Source organism: Poecilia reticulata, chromosome 8 (assembly GCF_904066995.2).
Source record: "Poecilia reticulata chromosome 8, P_reticulata-male-v2, whole genome shotgun sequence".
NCBI classification, from domain to species: domain Eukaryota; kingdom Metazoa; phylum Chordata; class Actinopteri; order Cyprinodontiformes; family Poeciliidae; genus Poecilia; species Poecilia reticulata.
In genome coordinates, this window is record NC_088837.1 from 6,280,503 (window position 1) to 6,303,591 (window position 23,089).

The 23,089-nt window shown below is 41.1% G+C and overlaps 1 protein-coding gene across 3 annotated transcripts in view; it reads right to left on the minus strand.

Annotated features, from left to right (window-relative positions):
* LOC103468414 (RNA binding protein fox-1 homolog 2-like) overlaps positions 1-18,498 on the minus strand; it is a 64,711-nt gene extending 46,213 nt beyond the window's left edge. For 2 of the 3 annotated variants that reach the window (XR_014088529.1, XM_008415488.3), the window contains exons 1-2: positions 17,408-18,498; positions 2,510-2,560 (exon numbers count right to left, since the gene is read on the minus strand). Coding sequence is in view for 2 of the 3 variants with exons in the window: in XM_008415488.3 (XP_008413710.2) it covers positions 2,510-2,560; positions 17,408-17,653 (297 nt within the window). In the remaining variant the exon portion in view is untranslated. The remainder of the gene's footprint in view (positions 1-2,509; positions 2,561-17,407) is intronic. The other variant, XM_008415486.3, reaches the window with a different exon arrangement.
* Positions 18,499-23,089: the final 4,591 nt, after the last annotated feature.

Sequence of the window (23,089 nt, forward strand, 5' to 3'; positions counted from 1 at the left end):
CCTTTAATTAATGCATAATAAACAGGTATTAATGATTTATAAAGTATTCATAGATCAGTTCTGTGTATACTAAGTATTAGCCATCTGTAAGGGGAGCCTTATTGTAAAGTGGTACCGTCTCAACTGCATTCCTGTCAATTCTGAAATAAAAACAAACATTCCCACAGCCTGATGCTGCCACCACCATTATTTGACCAAGGAGATAGCAAGTTCATGCCATTGGTTGGACTTGATTTTAATTAGGGGAGTCACCGTTATGGGATTTGATTTCTAAACACAAAGCCATATTTTGGTTATTAAGTGACACAATGTCAAAAGATGGAACAGATCTGTAAAGTACTGTAAGATCTACTTTAAATAACTCGCTTCTGTATCTCTTCCAGCTCTGTCTTGTCATCTTATTTTTTTTTTTTTAATGCCTTTTATTCCTCCCTTTTCTCTTGTCAACTGAGCATCCTACTAAAAATAACTGAACTGTTGGTCAGCGGGGACAGGAACAAGGAATCTAAATAAAATTAGCTTCTGAACCTCAAGCTCTGTCGCATTTTAGAACTGGATTTCTAAAAACAAAAAAAGAAAAGAAGAGGAGAAAAGCAGAATGCTAAAGACAGAGCTGAGGTTTGGGAGGATCTTCCATCTTGTGTGGAGAGGAAAGTGTGGGGGGGGGGGAGGCGTACCGGCACACGGACCAATACCCCCCTCCTGTGGCACTGCCAGAGAGCTGCACATTCCAAACAGACTGCAGACACACACAGACACGAGCACAAATACTCACATATTGCAGCACTCAAAACCACATTAGAATAACTAAACACGCACGCATGCACACAAGAGTCCTGAGACGGTTTGAGCCGCTGAGTGTGTGCTGCTGCTGGAAGGCAGATAAAATACTCGACTCCTCTTCCTCTCCTCTGCACACATAAGGCAGTGATTACCGAGAGCAATAAGTGTGGAGAGAAACAGAGAAAAAAAGGAGCGAGAGGATGAGAGAGGAGCCAAGGAGTGAAAGGACGGGAACATCCGTGTGAAAAGCCCCCCCTCCACCTACACCAGCGCGAGTACGGAGCGCGGCTCCGAGCCGGTGATGGGATAATTTCGCCCCACTTTCCGAGGGTTCGAGTGTTTGAAAGGGAAGCTTAGTCACAAGCGGCTCCGCTATCCATTCAGCGTTTGCGGCACGTTCCGAGTCGCAAACGTCGTCGCGGTAACGAGGCGCGTCTCTGATCCAGCAGGCGGGACAAACGAGTCGGGGCGACGGGGAGGAACGGAGACGTTTACCGATTTCCCAAAATCAAATTGCTAAATGACATCAGATGAGGAAAAGAGGCAAAAGTATTCGTTCACACAGTGCTTTGAACATGTGCTTTGTCATAAAGTTTTAGATGTTAAAACTGATTATCACATGGAAATAAGATGAGGAAATAAAACATGCAGTTCATGATTTTATCCATTTCCTTGGGATTTACAAATTTGTTCCCCAAGACTCTCCATCAAAATTTCTGCTACATAACAAAATTTATGTTTCCATTATTTATGGTAATTTGTAGTAACACGGTAGCACTTGACCATCATGTGTTTTTTCCCCCCTGAAATGCTATTAGTTTTATATCAAATATAACAGGACAAACACCTTCATTTCAGTCTACGGAATATTTTCCATAAAGACCTTTTTAATGGCAGCTTGAATAAAATTTAAGACCAAAAAACTATAAATACAGGAGGATGATTGAGGGATCCTGCTGTTTTACAATCAAACATAGCAAAAACTGTGAAGTTTCTGGGGTCTGTTTGTAGCGGTGTTGTGCTTCTCGCACTGCATGTGACTCTACAGTCTTAAATCCCAAAGAGCCTGGATTTTTTTTTTTTTCTGCACAAAATGCACTTAGCTTCGTGTGAGTTGTCAACAGAAGTGAGCCGGTGGCAAAAACGAACGTCATCCAGCCAATTTATGATAAATGTACACATATTCATGGTAGATGAAAAAAAGCTAGCAAGGGTATATTGCCTGACAAAGTCCCACGAGAGAAAAAAAACTAGAAGATTAAATTATCCTGCTGCAAAAAAATTTAAGATCTGTCATCAACTTATACTTTAAATAAATTTTAAAGGCCTTCATTTTAGAAAACATCAATTTAAGACATTTAAAGGATGAGCAATCACCCTGTTTTGCTCTCCAGGTTGGCTTATTTTTATCCAATAATAAAATTTGTTTGATGATCTGAGCTGTGAAAAAAAAGCAAAAACTCAATAAATCTGCAAACTTACAAATGCTTTTTTTAATAGTACCCCAAGTATAAACAGAGATACATACATTTTTTTCAGCAACCTTGAGCATCCAATGACAAAGCGGTAAACGCATAACTGCAGTAGACGTGACGTCTGTTCTGCCTTTTTTTTTTCTCTCCAGCTTTCAAAGCAGCCGGATGATGAAACCAACAGCGTTCAACTGAGTCAAGGATTCTCGAAGTTTATTGTTGCTGAGATTTGCAAGCAAATAATAATCTCTTACCTGACTGTGAGGTGCGTATCCATGGAAACCGGGGTTTAAAGGCTCATTGTTCTGAAAAGAGACAACAGGAGGGATGAGAGCGGCGTTAAGTTGCTAGGCTTCTACAAATAAGTGGAAAGCAACGCGATGGAGCAAAACTTGAATCGTTCTCAAAAGGTAAAAACAAATAAGGAACAAAAATGCACCGTTACATTGTTGTTACTGAAAGTTTAACATTATAGGCAATCAACATCATTAGTTTGGGGATTTTTAAGATGCATTTTAACAGCTGTTTTTCTACGGTTTTATCACCCAACAAAAAACTTAGGGGATTTTTGACCTTTATGAATGAATTTGTTGAATGTTCTCCAACTCACAAAGAGTCTCAATTATAAATCAAAGTTAAAATATACATCTTTACCTGCACATTGTCCCACTTTTTGGAGTAATCAACAACGTTCAGGGAAAACTCTGGCTCAATATCTGACCAGTTTAAATGAGGCTAACCAATTCTGATAAACAGAGTCCTTTAAAGTCAAAAATTAAACAGAGTGTACAGAGAAAAAAAAAAACACTTTTAATTATAATAGGACAATGATTCCAAACACACAACTTTCTGGTTTTGAACTTGGCTGTAAACATCAAATTTCTGGAAAAGTCCTGAGCTTAGTTGTGATAAAATGCACTAAATGCAGAGTCTTTGTCAGGAAACTGATTAATTTAAAAGCCAACTAGCTTGCTTTAATTTTCCAGCTAGGTAGATAGCTAGCTAGATAACTAGATAGGTACTTTATTGTCCCCAAAGGGAAGTCTATCTTGTACATCGTATGCTGTACAAAGCTCATCCCAGAATTAAACACATCACAATAAAATAATAAACAATTGCCTTATTGCTCAATAAAAACACATATTGTTAACCAGAATCGTATCAGGAGCTTGTTGACAGTTTTAAAAAAGTGTGCAGTTTCTCTGCAACTTGCTAAAGGACATTTGTCCAAATGTTACTGGAGGCCTTTGCTTATGTTTGGTTTGCATGTATTACTTTAGGAATAAACTGAAAAGTGTGCACCCAGTTCTTCTTTTCAGTAAACATCAAGCTTGGCTGTTGTAAAATTATTCCACCCTAAAAATGAACAAAAGGTTCTTTAAAACGCTAAAATTAATGTTAAGCACCATTCACACCCAAGCTGAGTAACCAGCTCTGCACACCAAGTCAACTTTCCCAAGAACTGTGATCCAGCCAACCCAACCAATAGGAAGCCACCGGCAGCACCGGGTTCCTCGACGACCCCCGCGCCCCCAACTCAGAAACCCACTGTTGTGGTTAATTGCTCTATAATTACTTTTAATTAGATTATTTCTGTCTCTCTTGCTCTTTTTATTTTCCTACTCCGTGCCGCTTCTGACCCGGCAAGAGGATCCATTGTTTGCCTCGGCGCTACAGTAGGTTTGGTGGGGGTCGGGGGTTTGGGTCTGGAACAATGGGGAAAGTTAACTAAATGATGATGTTTTGACAGCAGTAAGATGGAGAGGGAGGGTGAGAGAAAGAGATGACTCTGGGCCTGCTGGTACGTCTCGCAGAGAAAACACGACCGCCTGGTGAGTTTCATGTCTCTGCACTCAAAAAGGAGCCGAAGCGCAAGTCTGGCTGAGCAGAAAGGAGGAGGGTGAGAGAGGAAGGCCTGGAGGGGTAACAGAAAGAAACACGTACGTGTCTGAGAATAACTATACACCCCAGTGTTGGGTAAATTTAATCAGGAAATATTAGAAATCCATGAGCTTGCAGGCTGTGCTAACCAAAAACAGAAAAAAAAAAGCAGATTTAGACTCCGAGGACTGTCAACAGCGTTAACCTCGACCTCGAGCCGCCCGCTGCGGGAATCACTTCCTAATTGCTTTCAGCCAGCCAATCAAGGCCAAGTGTATGAGACGGAGGGCCATGATGACACAAAGTTTATATAAACAGACGGAGAAAAGGCTATTAATCCAGAAGAGCTCTCTGTAAAACTGGGACTGGCAGGGAAAGAGAGAGAATAATGGGAAACACAGATGTACAGACAGAGCTGTGTAAAGGAATTTGTACAGTACTAAGGCCCACCGAGTCAAAGCTTTGTAAAACCAACATTCACTCCAATTAAAGCTGAGAGTCTTCAGGGGTTTTTAAAAAAAAAAAATAAATTTTATCAGCTTTGAACGTGTAAAGATACAGTTTTGACCATTCTTCTTTGTAAAAATAGCTCAAGATCAGACTACATGGCGGGTGTTGCAAATCTCATGGTGTTTTCACAACCGACAGTCCGGTAAACTTGGTTCGACTGGGTCATTACAGACCTGTCACCATAGCATCCAGGCCACTCAGGTCTTCTGGTTCATCTCCAGAACCAGAACCAAACATGGAGAAGTAGCATTCAGTTCCAGAAAACTGCTGAAACATCGACATCCTTACAATCAAGGATAGGAACCCACTTGTGTAGAGATTAATTTGATTCAGAATAACTGGAACATTGATCAATATATGTGATGTTCATTTGTTTGATGATTTTGATGGTGGCATTTAACAAAGTGTAACGTTTATTTCTTGTTTTATAGTTGGCTACTGTGTGATATTTTATGGTGTAGAGCACTTTAAACTGCTTCGTTGCTGAGATGTGCTACACAAACAAACTTGACTTGACCAAATTTGCAACATTTGTTGCATTTTCAGCTGCTGTGGTTCGCTTTCACACCTCCCCTTTGTCAAATGCCAGATATTAGAAGTTATAGGATTTCTCTTTTGTCTTTGGCAGAAAACCACAAGCAATTTCTTCAGCTAGCGCTAGACACATGCATGTTCGTTTTGGTTGCATTTACCCCAAAATGCCTTGCGCTGTAGTACGCTTCCTCTTTCTAGCGTTCACATATGCGTTCGAACTGCACCAGAGTTCACTTGAACTTAGGCTTGTAGGTGGACCAGAGTTTGCTTTTATTGGTCCGCATCAGAGTTGGATTGTGCGTTTAAAGGCCCCCAAATGACTTTCTAGGCAAACAGACTAGAATTTGATTAAAGCGGACCAAGTAGGGTTGTTGTAAATGCACCCTCAGTTTCCACTGGAGATAACTTATTGAGAGCGGCTACGTGTGTGACGTTATTGGGACAGAGTAAAGGTACCTGAACATATATTCTCTCCAGATTTTTATGTCTCCTTAGATTTCACAATTTTTGGCTATTTTCACAAAATCTCAACTAAATTCTTTGAATTCTGACAAAAAATTTTAAAAGGTTCAATTGTGCTGACTACCACAGGGCTCTGTAATGCTAATGCGCAGACCAATAAATTTGTGTCTGGACGGTGTGTGCTTACTGAAAGCCAAGGGAGAATAGAAACAAGATGGCTTTCATAAAATGAGCCAAATTTGAAGGAAATAAACGGAAAGACAAACAAAAAATAGCATTTTGTCATACGAGCTGTAAACTCAGACTGTCAGAGAAGCGGGAGTTGGGGCCCGTCCTCCCTTTTCCCCGCCTGAAACAGCTCCCTCTTTGTCTTTTCCCTCCACTTCCTGTTTCATCTGGAACCAATTTCCCCCTCGTGCCTCATCCCCAGGGGGAACACTCTCCTTTACAGGCTCGCATTGAGCCGAGGACGAACCGCTGATGACGCGAGGGGCCGAGAACCTCGGATCTACGAATCCCGAGGCACGTTTTTAGGAGACGCTCTAAAACATCTGCAGCGCTTCTTCTGCATTTACCCCCAATTAACTCCTTCCCGTTAACCAAAAGGCCCCGAATGCGTCTTCCTCGGCCGACGTGAGCGGGTTCGTTTGACGCACTGGTGATGAGAAGTGAGAGGAAACCTTGCTGCGCCGCAGAAACGCCAGTCGAAACGATCCCAAACCATCAAATTGTAGAGTCTCTGGAGGCTCCACGGTGAAAAAAGGAAAGAAAAAGGCAAAAAGAAGGGAGGAGTTTATGGAGGAAAGAAAAACACAAGGAGGGAGAGAAGGAGGGGTGGATGAGTTTAGCAACATCTGGAATCAATCTGCTGGTGGAAAAGGGGGGAGTGATGGCGGGGGGAAGGACGGCTGAGAACGAAAGAAAAGAAAGGAGCTGATGAAAACAGATGAAGGAATGTGGGTGAAAAGATGGCCAAAGTAAAGAAAGGGGAGTAAAATATTACGAAAAAAAACATGAGCGAAACGGAGACAATGAGTCACAAGCAAAAAATGTCATGTGACTTATATTTTCTTAAAGGATGGGGGAAGGGGCCAGGGGTCTGTACTTGATCTTTGCCTTCTTTATTCAAACACCCACATTATGCCTTTGATTCAAAGACTTTGAAGTATATTAAATAAGCGCAGGCATTTTTTAGGATGAACCCCCACCCCCCAGACTCTTATTTCTACAAACCATATGGCTTTAAACTATTTATTTTCCCCGCAACTTTTCGAAGGCGTTGGTTTCAGACTCCGCTGGCAGAGATCAGAAAAAGGCACAGACAACCAGTCACACGCTTATGAACACGGCCGCCCACTCTCTCAGTCCCCGTCTCTTAACTCGACGCGAGGGCAAACCTGAAAGAGGGCGCCTGGCTTTATTTATTTTCTTTATCTCCCGCCAGCTATTTTAGGAGGGAGAGAACGAAAAAAAGTTGGGAGTAGCTGGAGAAAACTGCAAGGAGCGGGGTTGGACGTGGAGGCAAGGAGGGGGGAGAAAAAGGGAGCAGCGGTGGTGAAGGAAGGCGGAATGACATGAGGTCAACAGATGGTGAGAGAGGGGGAGGAGAGCAGGGCGGGAGGTGAGGGGGAAGCAGGAGGGTGTAATTAGGCAGGCTGCTGCAGGCATCCGGAGGTACCAAGCAGAACAGCCCGCGGAGCGGGACTCTGCCACCAGAGGCTGCCTTCGTGGTGCTAGGAACGACGCCGGATCTGAGGAAGCCCCACCTGCTGCCGCTAACAGATACTTAGAGAAAAGACTCGAGTTTTCACTTGAGGCCAAGCTAAAACGTGCCCACGTTCAACTGAAATGCTGTAGATGTCGTTTCATGCGTTCTGGAGTACGAAAGCGAAGGCTGGTCATGATAGTATGCAGGAGAGTTAAGGGGCAGCAACCACCGGGTGCAGGGCACAGCAACTGAGGAGGAATTTGCAAAGAAAGTTGCAAAACAAAAAAACTGATTTGAGTTAAATAATTTTTTGGTAAGCAGCGTACGCTACTGTACGGCGGCGTGCCAGGGCCACTGTAGGTAGAAAAAAGGAGAGCATTTCAGCTGAAAAATCTAAGAAAATTAATAGAAAATGTAAGGACATTTATGAGTTTGAATCGTCAAAAATTTGCTTGGGAAAAAAAACTACAAGCTATTGAGATAAATCTCAGAAATCTTCTAGTGTAAATTCAAGATTTCTTGAAATAAACTACTGTGTAGAACCTAAAATATTGTTCTGTAAGCTATGTTGGTAAATTTCCAGTGACTGACATTAATCTTAGACAGTAGCTTAGCAACAGTCTGGGTCTCTGATAACAGGACTTTGATCCACTACCAAGCTAAGAACACAAGCAACATAGCCTCAGTCGACACAATGGTGCGGGATTTCCCCCAGTATATTATAAGCCTGGCGGGCCACCAGGCTAAGCATTGTTTATTTTAGATAGAGTTTTTTTATACGCCAGTGACCATAAGAATAGATTAAGCTAGGCTTATAGTTGACACATTCAACTTGGACACAAGAGATTGTGCACCAATTGCATCATCCCTGCCCGTCTTCTTGTGGACCTCTGAATCTTTGTAACTTTTAGCATTTTTTTAACACAAAAACACGGCAGGTCTCTGGTGGACTGTCCTAGCACCCCTAACAACAGGCTTGGCAGGTTTTCTGGGGGGAAACTCTGTGGAGATAAAGAAAAACACAACTGTTGCCTTTGGAGATACTGATGAGATTACATCAGGCTAACTCAGAAGTATTTCTCTTTCACAAGCCTTCTTCAAGGTAAGCTTCAAATTGCCCGTTCTTATTCCCATCAACTGAATTTGAACAAGAATTGCTATCAAAATTACACTTCCGCTTAGATGTAACACGAAAAGTTCACTTTCCCAACTCTTAACTATTGATTTTTTAAGTTATATCTGAGATATAGATCCCACCAAGGACGCACTGCTTAGATGTCAATCATTCAACAAGAGATCTCAGTAAGACCTTCAACTGCACCTCACTACATATTAGGGCTGTTGTAAACGATTATTTTAGTAATCGAGTAATCTATAGATTTTTCTTACAATTAATCGAGTAATCGGATAAAAACAATTATGAAATAAAATATTGGTAAATCTTCCATAACACCAGTGTTACTATCGGATATCAACATCAGTCTATTTTTTCCACATTTGAGCTTCCCTACCAGTTACTTTTTTGTAGACTGGGGGAGCAATACGGTATATTTACGGCTCCTCCGTTCAGAAACTCATCTACCAGCCATATTCCGCCTCCCGTTTGTTCAGACCGGGATGATACAAGTTTATTGTGCGGTTCGTCCGTAAAGCTGCTCTTACCCTGTAAGCATCAACCCTCAGCCGCCCGCCGTGTTCAGTCTCTCCGCTCACCTGTATAAATCCTCCTCAGCTTCTTCCCGCCGTTCAACCGGCAGCTCCGGAGCAGAAAGGCTGCCGAACTCCCAGCATTGCGCCGGTCATTTTAAGGATGTTTATTGGTCCCACAAAAACGATGAAAACCCGGAATTATACGCAAATAATGTTCTGGCTGAAACACGGTGCGCTAAATGATAAAAACATAAATTAACGAAGTTTCGAGGCAGGTCAATTTTCCTCGAGGAATTTTAATAATCGAGGTACTCGAATCACTCGAGGAATCGTTTCAGCCCTACTACATATCATCAGAAACATCATCCAAAGTCAACAAGCTACAGCTGCAGGGAATCTTCCTCTACTGTAGCCATCCAGAGTAAGATTGACTCGTCATTCTTCCTAAAACAAAAGCCAAATTTTAAAGTCAGAAGAAATTAATGCAATTTTGCTTTCTGGCAAAAAAGGAAAAATCTTGTACAGTCGGTACATCCATGGAGACGATTTCATTCATCCTATGATAAACATACACCATTTCACCAATGCTAAAAGCTAGTATGAAATCAAGGCATAGCCAGGTTTTAAAAAGTTTCAGCACAAGTTACTTTTCCCGTTTGAAAGTCAAGCAATTAGGTCACGGGGTACAACTTTTTGACGTGCCAAAACAATGGCGTAAACAAGCCCAAACAAACTAGATTCTTCAAGCACTTGAGGATTATTTCCATGCCTCGGTCCGGCCTTGAGAAAACAAAATGTATTCACAGAACGAGACAGTCGGAGCCTCTCAGGTCGCTTTCTTTGAAGCTTCAGTTAATGCGTTTTCTGAGAGAGTGGGAGTCCTAGACATGACTGAACAACAGGATGTAGCTTTAGGGCACTCGCAGGATGGACTTATTGATGACTGTTTACTTCTCCGCTGCCTGTGTGGCCTGCGAAGAGCAGATCTTTTAACGTATACTGCAAATAGGTTCCTGTGGAAGCAGACTGCCTGTTTCTACAGGTAACAGACTGATTGACTAAAAATGTAGCGCGACAGAAATCCGAGCTATCGCTTTGGTTATTTGCACAAGTTTATTTCATATTCATTTATTTGTCTTTTTAATATATAAAACTGAATGAAACCCATGTCATGTCAGTCAAGTGCGAGTTTTGTTGCATAGTAACTAAAAGCAGATTTTCAGCAGAATATTTACAAATGAAGTGTCAGTCTTGTTGAGCTGTCAATGATTAGCCCATTTTGCACCATCAATAAACACTGTGCTCTCTAGTTCATGGAACAGTTTCCCACACATAACGCAGTGACCTCCCACCTCTTCTCAGCACACTTTGTCTCACCATTTGTCTCTTTTGCTCCAACAAAATAACAGGAAAAACTCTCAAGCTGTGTTTTCTAGGATAAGTTCATACATTTCTGCAGCTCATTCCAGCTGTGAGAGAGAGCAACACTTTCAGGTGCTAACAGGAAGGGTTAACGTATTACAGCATGTTTCTTCCTTATCCTTTTTTAGTCTATAATCTCAGTTATGTAACGCCATGTATTTGGAGGCTTTATGAAAAAGTCAGGGTGAACGTTTAGGTATACGTGCTCTGGTTTTAGTAATGCTAGCTGCGCTAACTGCACTAATTTACCAATATGAGACGCCCATTTTAAATGGACACTCAGAAAAAAGGTCAACTCAATTATTTTGTGTTTATAGTAAACCAAGGAATCAGGAAAAAATACCTTTTGCAGCATTTATTTATACTGGATGTGGCTCATTCCCACCGTAGCCCATATTCTGATAGACTCTAGAGGGTAGTGCAGAGCACCTACGGCAACCAGTGCAGAAAAGGCATGGGCATCAGGCATAAATCAAGCTTTGGGGACCACAAACAACTCAAATCCACAAATATTTAAGATCCCCTCTAAAATTGTGTAGAACTGCCAATTTTAATAGTTCAAATATCAAACATACCTAAAGATTACAGCTGGGCATTTATCATATTGTTTTCGCGGGGCGATAATTGCTCTGACCCACAGTTGCCAACATACAGTTAGCTAAAGAAGAAGTCATAGTCCATGTACTCACTTTCATCATCAGAACAGAACCACAAAATATGACAAAGCTTTAAGTCCAAATTAAGTTGTATTAGTACGCACAGTGGAAACCATAGATGTAAAAGTTAGCACCTATAGTCTTCCTTAGCGCTGCTCTTGGAGAACAGCCAATCAGAACCAAGGAAAAGAGATGGTATTACTGGATTGGACGACATACAAACGCCACTCAATAGCACATCAGGTAGCATTGCACCTCATTATTTCAACTTCCCAAGCAGCATTTTCTTTTTAATATTTTAGATGAGTAGAGAAATCTGTTCCACAGAAAACTATGCAAATCTGTTAATACCCAACTAGATGGGGGGTCCCTCTGTAAATAAATCATTTCAATACCCATTTCATATTTTGTTACATTATAGTTTTTACAGGGGAAACAGAACCAGCAAAAATTAGCATCCTAGCAGAGAAAAGCTTCAAAACAGCAGCAGTAATTCAGGAATCACATGAAGCTCAGATTCTGGAAAGTTTAAAGGTGCGTGGCAGCTTAAACCTTAAAGTTGCACTCTGAAGTTTTCAATGGTGTATTTGCATTTTTTATGTACTTCTCGCAATCTCCTCTGATTAAAGGTGCTGTTGCATGACAGATTATGGATCATTCGTGACACTCGGGCTGCAAAGACAAAGCAGCGGGAGTGCATCACAGATGACCCCCATGTAAGGGAAACACTAAATTGACATTTGGCTGTGTGGGTGGGTGGAGATGGGAGCACATGTGACAGTTTGGGGGCAGCCTTGGGGAGGAGACAAGCAGGGAGTTGTGAGGCTGGAGGGGGGGAAGCTGTGACATGATGACCATAAAGGGAGGCTGAACATGCAAGTGGCACGCTAAGGAGCAGAACAGAGTGTCGTTCTACAGGAGCAAACACAGACATGCCGAGCTATTCTTGTATTCATGCAAACTCCCCCTTTTCTCCTCCCTCCTTTTTTTTATATCCAATTCTTCCTCCACACTTTGGCAATACAACTGCTGCACTTATGTAAACAAAGCAGCAGCAAAGTGAGCTGAACGAAGAGAGAGAGAGAGAGAGAGAGAGAGAGAGAGAGAGAGACATTATGAGTTGAGCAACTTTTGTCTGGGCGAAATTTTTTAGCTTATCGCTGCCGGTTCAAAAGTCAAGGGTGACTCCGCTGAGCAGCGGCTCAAAGTTTAACAGCAATCATTAAACGGCGGCGGGGAACCCTAAGTCGGACGGCGGCGGGACTGGAGCTGACCTCCTGCGAATCAAAGCAGCACACTTTTATGCGCACAATTAGCACAGCTCCACACCAGCAGTTCAACACGGGGGTATGTTGAGCTTATGCTCAGTGAGTGAAAGGGAAAAGCTAAAAAAAAAAATTTAAAAAATCTGCAGATTACCTTCCAACCATTTCAAATGAAGTGGACAAACCTCTATTATTTTGGAGAGTTTTAATGCTCACTAAGAAAGGAAGAAAAAGGGTCTCAAATAGGAAGTTTTAGATCTTTTTGTAAGTAGCTACCAAAACAGAGAAAGTAAGTTGTCAGTTTTGTTATCAATAATCTCCTTTAATTTTGATATGGATTATGCAACAGCAAATCAGATTAATGTAACACAATGAGGCACTTGGGTTATTTTTTTTTTAGTGCGAGGATCATGTAACAGAAGTTAAAATTGTTATAAAAACAAAAAAAATTGCGCAATTTTTCCTCCAGTTCACACATGTAGTTCAAATACCAAAATGGCCGACTGGACGTCCAGTGCAACAATCGCTAATCGCATACTTTACTTTATTAATAAAAACAGTGGCTTCCCTTACTTTTATTGTTGTTTTTGCATTTTCTTTTTCTCGTAATACGATTTTTACTGTAAAGCACTTTGGTCACCTTAGCTGGTTGTTGCTAAGCGCTATATACAAAAATTTATAAATCAATCACATTTCTAACTGTAGGGTGTTGAAATGTCCTTTAATGATTTTTATTCACTTCAAATTTTTTTATTTTTTGCATTTTTGTCAAAAAACATCGTAGTGAAACTACTACGTATGATTTTTGTAGATTTTTCAACTGGTGGAATAAACACTAACATTGCACAACATTAAAATCTACAATGTGAAATATTGCAATCACAAAGGATCCTGTTGATGCAATTTTGAACATTTCGCCATCAGTCCGATAAGTAATACCGAGATGATATGAAGAATCTTTTTCCATCCCCATCTTATTGCTGTTTCTGTATGCGTTTCAGAGGGAGTTAGCCATGTAGCATGTGCGGTCATGTGACAGCCATAGTGATGCAGCACAGCATACTGCTTAGTTTTTAACTGAAACAAAGAAGCATATCGGCCCAAATTTTTAGATTGGTGCCTCCATAATATATTATATCACATCCAGTCATTCTATATGTGTGGTATTAAATGTCTTCCAGCTGGTCAGGCTTCTGGAGGCTATAGATGGGGATAATATTGCCTGTTTAGGCCTAAATTACTCAAACGTGTTGCTTTGGACTGGAGGTGAAACCATTTTCACAGGCACAATAAAGAAAAGCCTCCAAACAATAATCATGACGCAAAACGTTCACATTCAAAATTTTACATCGCTTAATTTTTGTACCAAATGTTCATTATTACACCTTTAAAAAGGGCTGGATACGTTTGTAATATTTTCACAATAAATTGCCATGATTATGCCTGTCACGATGACAAATGTTGCTGAACGATACATTGTACTGCAAGTTATTGTGATAAACGCTAATTATTGTTGTTTTATTCTCAGAGATCAATAAACTTGAAATAGTGATGAATATTTAAAACTGGAACTGGAAGACATTTTAAATATCCAAAATAAATAAAGAAAAACAACAAATAAAATGAATGAAGAAGTCTCTAAACAAAACTGTCCTTGGAAAAAAAAAAAGAAAAGGGGTAAGTTACTTATTATCATCCAGTTTTGGTAGAAGATAAAAATGGAAATCCGAGCTGGTTTTACTTTATCATGCGATTACTTGATTTATTGTTTCTGTTCTGAAAGGCCGAGCCTTGACGACGTAGCGCTAAGATAACTAAAAGCGTTCAGCTAATGGTAGGAAAGCTTCCATCCTGTGGGTCCAGAGCAGATTTTCAATGTCTGGCACTTAAACGGAGCATCTAAGCTTTCCTTTATGGTTTGAAGTTTTGCTCAAAAAGCCACTTTAAAAAAAAAAAAAATCTGATGTTCCACTCTCAACATCAAAAACCTATAATATTCAGCTGCATTTTGCATTCCAGGCCCGGAGCGCGAATCCTAAACTGCATGCTGAGTAACCTTTAACATTCGCTACCTAATATTACTCCGTCCAGGCCTCCGCTTCTTGCTTTGGCCCGTCACAGCGATCAGTCTGGCTAATGCCCTCGCCTAAATAAGCTTTGATCTCGTTAGCGCGACACAAAGCCTCTTTACTGCCAGCGATAGGACAAATCGGCTCTCTGGATCGGAGAGACCGCGGCGCGCGCAGAGAGGGAGAGTTGGATGGGTGGGGGGCGGGCGGAGAACTGTAGTCCGTCCGCAGCACCGCCTCAAGGGTAAACATCAATACGGCCATCATGGAGCTGGATGGACTGACAAATGGAAAGATAATCAAAAATGGCAGGGGAGGGGAGGAGGGGATAGCTCCACGTCATTGGTGGACTGAAAGGCTGCAAATCAGGAGTCAATTAGCAATCTGGAAATAAGCCTGAAGGGGGGAAGAGAGGGGGACAAATCAGAGGACATGCAGGAGGAAGAGGGGGGAACAAATGGAGGAGGCTGCATTCTCATTTATTATTACAGGCAGACTGGAAGGTCAGCAGCCTCAGTGGGGATCTTGCGGTGATCACCCACCCCGAGCTCGTCACCTCCATCCTGACCAGGATTGTACGTCTCAAACGTTTTTTTTTTGTCTTTTTTTAATCCTCTGTAAAGTGCTTCTCATTTGTATCGCCGGTTCTCCTCCTTTCTCCAGGCCTTTATTTGGTCCACCGGTTCCCAAACACATCCCCGCGACTCTCATTTCCTCTCCATATTTGGTGCATTTCGACCGCACGCGACACTTCCCCTCTTCCTCTTCCACCTCCCCCCCTGCACCCCGCACCTCAGACTTTCATCCATTTCTGAAACTTTATCCATCTACAGATTGTTTCGTCCTTCGTCTGCGCAGGTTGTTCCATCATTCCTCCATCATTCCTGGAGCCTGTATCGTTCAGTCCTTTTTCCTTTGGTCTGCCTCAACGCGGTCGCAGTCCAATGCAACTGGAGACGCAGATTCCCGTTTCAGACCGCTACCGATTTTTTTCGCCGTCTGATCGGCCGGCACCGACTCTTTTTGTTTTATTATTCTGAACACAATAACACATGAAAGTGGAAAATAACTGAGCTTCAGGTTCAGTAATAGATACAGCAGCTGTGAATGAAATGAAAGTAAATTTTTTTAAATTAAAAAATTTGGCAAGACCTTCTTTACTAAAGTCAAGCAAGTGCATTGAAGAACATCTTATTGTTTTGTAGTTCTCAGTTTTGATTCATTTAATTACTAAGAAAAAAAATCGGATTTTTTATTTAGCCAATCACCGATCGGAGCAAAATTAGCCGATTTGTTATGTGATCAGTGCATCTCTACATTGACTTTTTATTGTATTTCGACATATTGACTCGATTTAGAAAAAACGGATGTAAAATGTTGCAGCAGCTTTCAATTAAAACAAAATAATTTAACCTTCATCCTTTTCTTCTCTTCATAAGGGAAAAAGTAAAACGAGGAGGCATTAGATGTTGAATTCATCAGGCCTTTTGTATTTAATCTCTATTCAGTTGGCTAACCTCATTTTCCTTTTGGCCGATCAGGAATCGGCCGATATTTAAATGCGAATTCAAGCCAATCTCCCAGTCATCCCGCAGTTGCCAACTTAGCAAGTCTGCTGCCACTTTTCAGACAAAGAAAAGTGTCATTTTAAAGATCGTGATCGGCCAGAAAACTGCAATCGGTCCACCACTACTTCTTCTTCATTTGTTTTTTTTTTTTTGGTATCCTGAATATTTAAAACCAGGTCTGTGGAACAGAACAGTCAAATCTCTAAAAAACAATTGTGTGACATCTACTTTTCAAAACCTACAAATATTTCCAGGCAGCCATATTTGTTAAGGCTAAGAAAGTCACAGTGTCTTTCAAACAGCTGACCAGCAGTGCGCAGCACTGTAAACTCCCCAGCTTTATCTGCACTCTCATTCAAATCCTAGCTTGCTGCTCTCGCGCCAAGGAGCTTCGCCAGCGTCTTCTTCGGATTCGCTTACGAGGAGATGACCTCTGACCCTCCACTACTCTGGGCTTCGTTCCTTCGGCTCTAAAAACACAGCACGTCCCCGTAACTACTGGATTAGAGCAAGAATGTCAGGTGTCAAAAATAAAAATAAATTAAAAAATGTAATAATACATACGCCGCGCATTAGTAATGAATAGCAACAGATCCAGATAGAGCGAGTGAGAGGCGCATCCTGAAGCCCCCCTGGCTCGCCGCAACCACAGATTATTCCAGCGAGGCGGCTGATGCTCTGCTGTCTCAGCCGTAGAGTCATGAAAGCAGGGAAGACCCGTGTTAAGGAGACGCCCCCCCCCCAGTTCCCCTACACCACCCTGGAGCCCCCTTTTGCTCCTTCAAGCCTCCAGCAAAAAGACTCTGCTCTTTGTCTTTCGCTCGGGTTGACCCCTCCCCCAATCCTGTCGGTCTCTCCCTCTCTCTTAACACCTAGCCACATTAAAGCAGGAGGTGATGGTGGGGCATTGGGGTGGGACAGGGGAGGACGAAGTGATTAATTGCATTCCTATCAGGATCATCATTCCAGGTGTTTATTTTCTGTGCAAATAGAAAAAAAAATGTATTTACAGTGCCTTGCAACATGTGACAAAGCCTTGGGTGACCGTGAGGCAGGCATGATGAATGGCTCTGATCTGTGCTGGGCTGCTGTCTGTCATAGCAATGGAGCCTGTATCATATTACCTTTGTCTGGGTTTGCTCCCTCACTGAGCTCAGGCTCAGGATCTCAACAAAGAACATCTAGCTACTGCTTGATAAAAATGTGTCGCTTTCACTCAACACTTTCATTTTGTTGAAAGTGTAATTTGTTGAAAGGGGTAATCACATTATTGATTAGACAGAAGCGGCCTTTTCGAGATATATATATTTTAGTGTTGCTCAGTAGATGCCAAGTATGAAAAATATTGCACAAGATTTAAAAAAAAAAAATACATATAATAAAAAATAGCTACAGATGTGACTAACGGCTTCTTTGTGTTTACATACCTGTCCGATCTCACCGGAGCCATCTATCCTCGGTCTCTTGCATTCCGCCCCGGTCAGGTCAGTCAGGGCAGCGGCGGTCTGAGCGTCGGGCTCCGGGTCTCCGCGCTTCATCCCCCGGACAACCGCGGCTCCGGCGGCCGCGTTCGGATGCGCTCCGCCGGCCGCCGTCTCGAGGTCCCTCTCGCGCTCCATTATTCCCCGATTAACGGGCAGCATTATAGATGCAACGTCGGTCGACATTAACATTGGACGGGAGACAGTCACTGATGAAAAGTCTGCTCCTCTTTTTTTCCTCCTGCTTTCCTTCCCCTTTTATTCCTTTGTTTTCTCCTCCACAGCTTGATATTCACTAAAAGCTTCGGACGGATAATATTGAACAGATTTTCATCAATATGGAAAGCTCGCTCTGTTTATTGTCTAACTTGGCGATGGTTATTACAGACAGACCATAATGACCATATTAAAATCTTGTCCAAACAACAACAGAAAGACCAGCCTTTATCGGAGAGGGGGGGGAAAGTGAAATGACGCCAAACAGTGACCTATTTTAATAAAGATCACACGTCCGACTCTCGGGTGCCTGACAAGCTAATTAGCTAGCTACCATTAGCTAGCTCGCTAGCATTACATTCCGCTAGCTCTCCTTATAAATGTGGCTCTGAGAGCACACTGTCGCTGCCAAGAATGGAAAATGTTGGAAATTAGCTGAGCGTAATACTACTCCGTATGCGCCGCCACTCGGTCCTCTCTGCTCTCCCCCTCCGCTGGATGTGCTTCTGCATTAAACTCCTCCGTGGGTCCTACCAGCCTTCCCTTCGCCTTCGCAGCCTCCTTGTCCGTTCCCTCGCCGTGCTCTGCCGTGGATGAGTCTTGGCGTGCCGACCTGGCTGCCGACGGTACACGATTTCCTCTGGTCTGAATCCCAGGCTCGAAGTGTGGAGGGCGAGACGCGGTCCGCCGACCTGAGATCAGATTTCTCCGCTGACACCGGGATAAGAGAGCGGAGACTGTGAGGCGAGATGGGCTGGTCTGAGGTCTGCGTTTTTCCCCGAGTCTCCTTCTCCTCCTTTTTCCCTAAGCCTCCACCTCCCCTCCCACAGCTCCCCGCCGCCACCTCCTCCTCTGCTCCCTCCTCCTCCATGATTGGTATAAATTGTTATAGGGGCGAGAAAAAAAACAAAACAAAAAAAAAAACAACAACGAAGGCAGCTATGTTTTGTTTAAAAATTTTTTGACATGAAACCCACAAAACTATGTTTAAAATTGAATAAATAACACATTAAAATATATATAAAATTATATACTTTAGAATGTTTACGTGTATCTATAAATAAGCTATCATTTGATATCTACAATAATATTGCTGTGGTTGAAGTATTAGAACTACTCAGTGTAGCCACGTTTTTATTTTATGTAATAGATGCATTCATCATATTCTCCATATATATAACACGCTTTATAAATATACCTGTAATCACTTATTCCCCCCCCCCATCTACTCAAATCAAATTTCAGACAAATCAAAAAAATCATTTTTCCCGCCTCAATCAATTTTGAACGGAATATTTAATATTTTAATATGTGCTCAAATAAAAATATCAAACATAAATACATACAGAAATTAGCTGCTGTTGTGTCTGTTTTTTTTTTTAGACAAAAATAGAAATGGTTGATATTTCATATTAATCTGACTGGTCAATGCTCTTTAAAATGTTTCATGATGATATTTTAATATGTACACAAAGTAAGTTAAAAATGTAACAAAAGTCCGTCAGATTACTGTTATTTCATGTTTATCCTACTCAAATTTAACTCAATGTAATAAATCACTTAATAATTAGTCCAGGCGTTGCTTTATTTTAATCTTTTTAATATGTTTAATTTTTGTAAGTGTATTCTAAATAAATAAATGAATCAGACAGAGCCCTGCTCTTTGCCTTCAATTGTATTATTTACTTATTTTTTTGTGTACTTAAGGTAACTTCAATCATAAATACAATAAATAAATAAGTCAGATTGATCAGTGACTTTTACTTCCACGCGGTTAGTATACATTTTATATGTTTTTTAATGTTCTTGCGCCCCCTGGTGGTCGTAAAATGACAACATACCGAAATAAATTATTTATCCGAAAGTCTGGTCATAAAGCCATTTACTCTGTCTGGGGAAAATAAAACAACTCTTACTTCTTGTTTGATCAGATTGTATGTTTTGCTAGCCTCCAAAAACATTGATTTTATTGTGTTTTAGCCACTTTGTAGCTAATTTAACTGTGTTCTTAGGATCATTGTTCATTTGAAGGACTCTCTTACTAATTTCCCAAGTAACATGAAGGCACCAACCTCTGTTCTTCCCAGTTGGGATGGTGTTCAGCAAGGAGGTTTATTAGCATCTCTTCTTTTCCTTTCTCTTTCAAATATAGTGATGGTCATTATAGCCAAACATTAACTACTGTAATTAGTTTCCTTGTGTTTATTTTTGAATAATGGCTTCTTCCTCACTGAGCGATGTTTAAGACCACAATCAGGACTTTTTCAAATGCGGATAATAACACTCCTATACCCCACTCAGTTGGTATGATCTTTTCAAGGTTTCTTGCTTTTGTTTTAGAGTTGATATTCACATTTTGTGCCAAAACACATTAATATACCCCTTACTCTTTTATGGTAAAGTAAAAATGCACAAAAACCCAAGTAAACATTCAAGCAGAATCTAAACAGAATCATGCTAGCTAAAGTTGCTAAGTTGACTATGGTAGATATTGTTAGCTTCAGGCGCAAGAGTATCTGAAATGGTTTTTAGGTCATTGAGTAAAAATCTGGCTAAATTCATTAGCTTGAACCATTAGCAACACAACTAAAGGTTGAGTTCTTCAGAATCTATATTAAAATCTATCAAATTTATGAAAGAAGTTGATCCTCTCAATCATTTTTCCTCCTGTGATGTCAGCGACCAAAGTAACAACAAAGCAAAACAAAATGGGTTCTATTTTTTTCCTATGTGCAATTTGTAAAGAACGTATTTTGTTCAATCCAGTAGTGGAAACCTATAACTCATTACCCAGCTGTGTTTTTATTACAACTGTACATTTCTTAGTGAAAAACAATGCAGTACTGTAGAGTACTTTAAAAATCCATCCATCCATCCATTTTCTTCCGCTTATCCGGGGTCGGGTCGCGGATATTAAACATATTTAAGAAAATAAAACAGATAATTGTTTTCTGTTGTATTACTGTAAATGAATCTCTGATATTCGTTGTGTTTGTCAGAAACAACGGACCAAAGGGAAATAAAAGAGAAAAAAAATCTATAAAGATACAGGAAGGTGTCTTTAAATCGGTGTTATTTTTTTTTATTGCAGACACTATATAAGCTAGAATCACTCTACAGGTCTTAATATATTTATAGTGCATTTATTATGTAAATGTGTATAAATACACCGTGTCGTAAAAGGATTTCTCACCGAATCCTTTACTTTACCTTATATGTTTTTAGTGCTTTTGCGCCCCCTAGTGGGAGGTAAAATTACAACATTCAAAAAGAAACTTCATTTTAGTTCGTTCATTGCAACTTTGTGCCATGTTTGTCTTGTCAATATGTACCTAAACGCAACATAGTTAGAAATAATGATAAACAATGATAAATAAAAATGACTAGAAGCACTGTTATGTTTGCAAATAACAAATTACCTGACTCCAAAGACAAGCTAGCAAATTATTTTCTTTCCAGAAATCACATAAGTTTCTTGACCGTTTTTGTTTTGTTTAGTTTCCATTTAAATTTGATTTAATAAAGAGCACCAGTGAGTCCTTTTACACAAGTGTGGAAACCAAACAGCTGTGTAAAGAAACACTTGGGGTTGAGGATTCAGTGACTGGATTCTGTAACAAATGGAAAATGTTGGGTGCTCTCACGAGTTCAGATGTTTCTTCAGCTACTTAAGGTCATGAACACTGGTGTGAGGAAGCACGCTGCGCAAACCTGTGTGGGGTATTATCGTCTGCGTTTATTTGTCTAGTTTCACTGGCCTTTTCTGTCAGCCAGAAGTTACATGTGGCAGGGTTAACAAATTCACCAAAAACTGGGGAAGTAATTGTTCTTTTGGAATCTCATTGTAAAAAAAAAAAAAACACTCTGAAAACTTTTATCAGTTTCAGTTTCAGCTGCATTCGAAGAAAATGTTTGAATTCAGGTTATTGTGGATATTTGTGTGTGGGTTGTTCCATTCTGTGTTTTATCTTCCTTCCTATAGAGGCCCCCTCCCTTTCTGTGGTGCTAATCTTTTGGAAGGGTGGGGCTGTCTCTGCTGGTCTCCCAACTGCAATTTCTTACTTTTTAAAACACAGCACATGAGGGTTGACGTTCTTATCTTTTGGATCTAAAGAGGAATGATCTGGAGTCAGCACAAATTTGAGTGTAGTGACCCCAGAGACACATAAAGACAGTTACAAAGTCGGCCTTCTGTCACCTGAAGAACATCTCCAGGATTAAAGGACTGATGTCTCAGGGAGATCTAGAGAAACTCATCCATGTGTTTGTCTTTAGTTGCATTGATTACTGCAACAGCGTCTTCACAGGTCTGACTAATAAATCAATCCTCCAGCTGCAGCTGATCCAGAACGCTGCTGCTGGAGTTCTGACTAAAACCAGGAAGATAGAGCACATAACACCAGTTTTAAAGTCCCTACACTGGCTCCCTGTAGCTGAGGGAGTACACTTTAAAATACTGTTGTTAGTTTATAAATCACTAAACATTCACCACAAAGCTGGAACAAACTTCCGGAAAACTGCAAAGCAGCCGAAACACTGAATCCCTTTACAGCAAGGCTAGAAAAAAAAGCACCTGTTTCGGGTTGCCCTTGATTAGTAGTAAGTGAAACATTGATCAACATTTTTGATGCTTACTGACAATTTTGATGGTAGTATTTAACTAAATATAATGTTTAGCTCTTCACACTACTTTTTATTAAGTAAACCACGTTGAACTGCCTTGTTGCTCAAATGTGCTGCACAAATAGACTTCACTTGACTTGACCAGCATGACTCTCACACATCGCCAGACTGTCATAATCTACTAATCCAGCCCTTCTGTACTATTTACACTTCCACTGAGAAGATCCATCCATCCATTTTCTAACGCCCTTGTCCCTTAGTGGGGTTGGGAGGGTTGCTGGTGCCCATCTCCAGCTGACGTTCTGGGCAAGAGGCGGGGTTCACCCTGGACAGGTCGCCAGTCTGTCACAGGGCAACACAGAGACACACGGGACACACAACCATGCACACACACACCTAGGGACAATTTAGACAGACAAATTAACCTAACAGTCATGTTTTTGGACTGTGGGAGGAAACTGGAGTACCCGGAGAAAACCCACGCATGCACAGGGAGAACATGCAAACTCCATGCTGAAAGACCGGGGCCGGGAATCAAACCCAGAACCTTCTTGCTGCAAGGCAACAGCTCTACCAACTGCGCCACTGTGCAGCCCACTGAGAAGATATCACACTGAAAGTATAACTTATAGTTTTTTCCAAATGGTTACTCAAGTAAAATGTAACTATTTACTACCCAACTTTTAAAGACATAACTCAGGTTCACCGCTTCTCCAAGGCTTTTACTCATACTCTAAGATAAACTCCTTTCCTGAAATTACCTGTCGGATTGCAGTGAGTTCAAGTGTT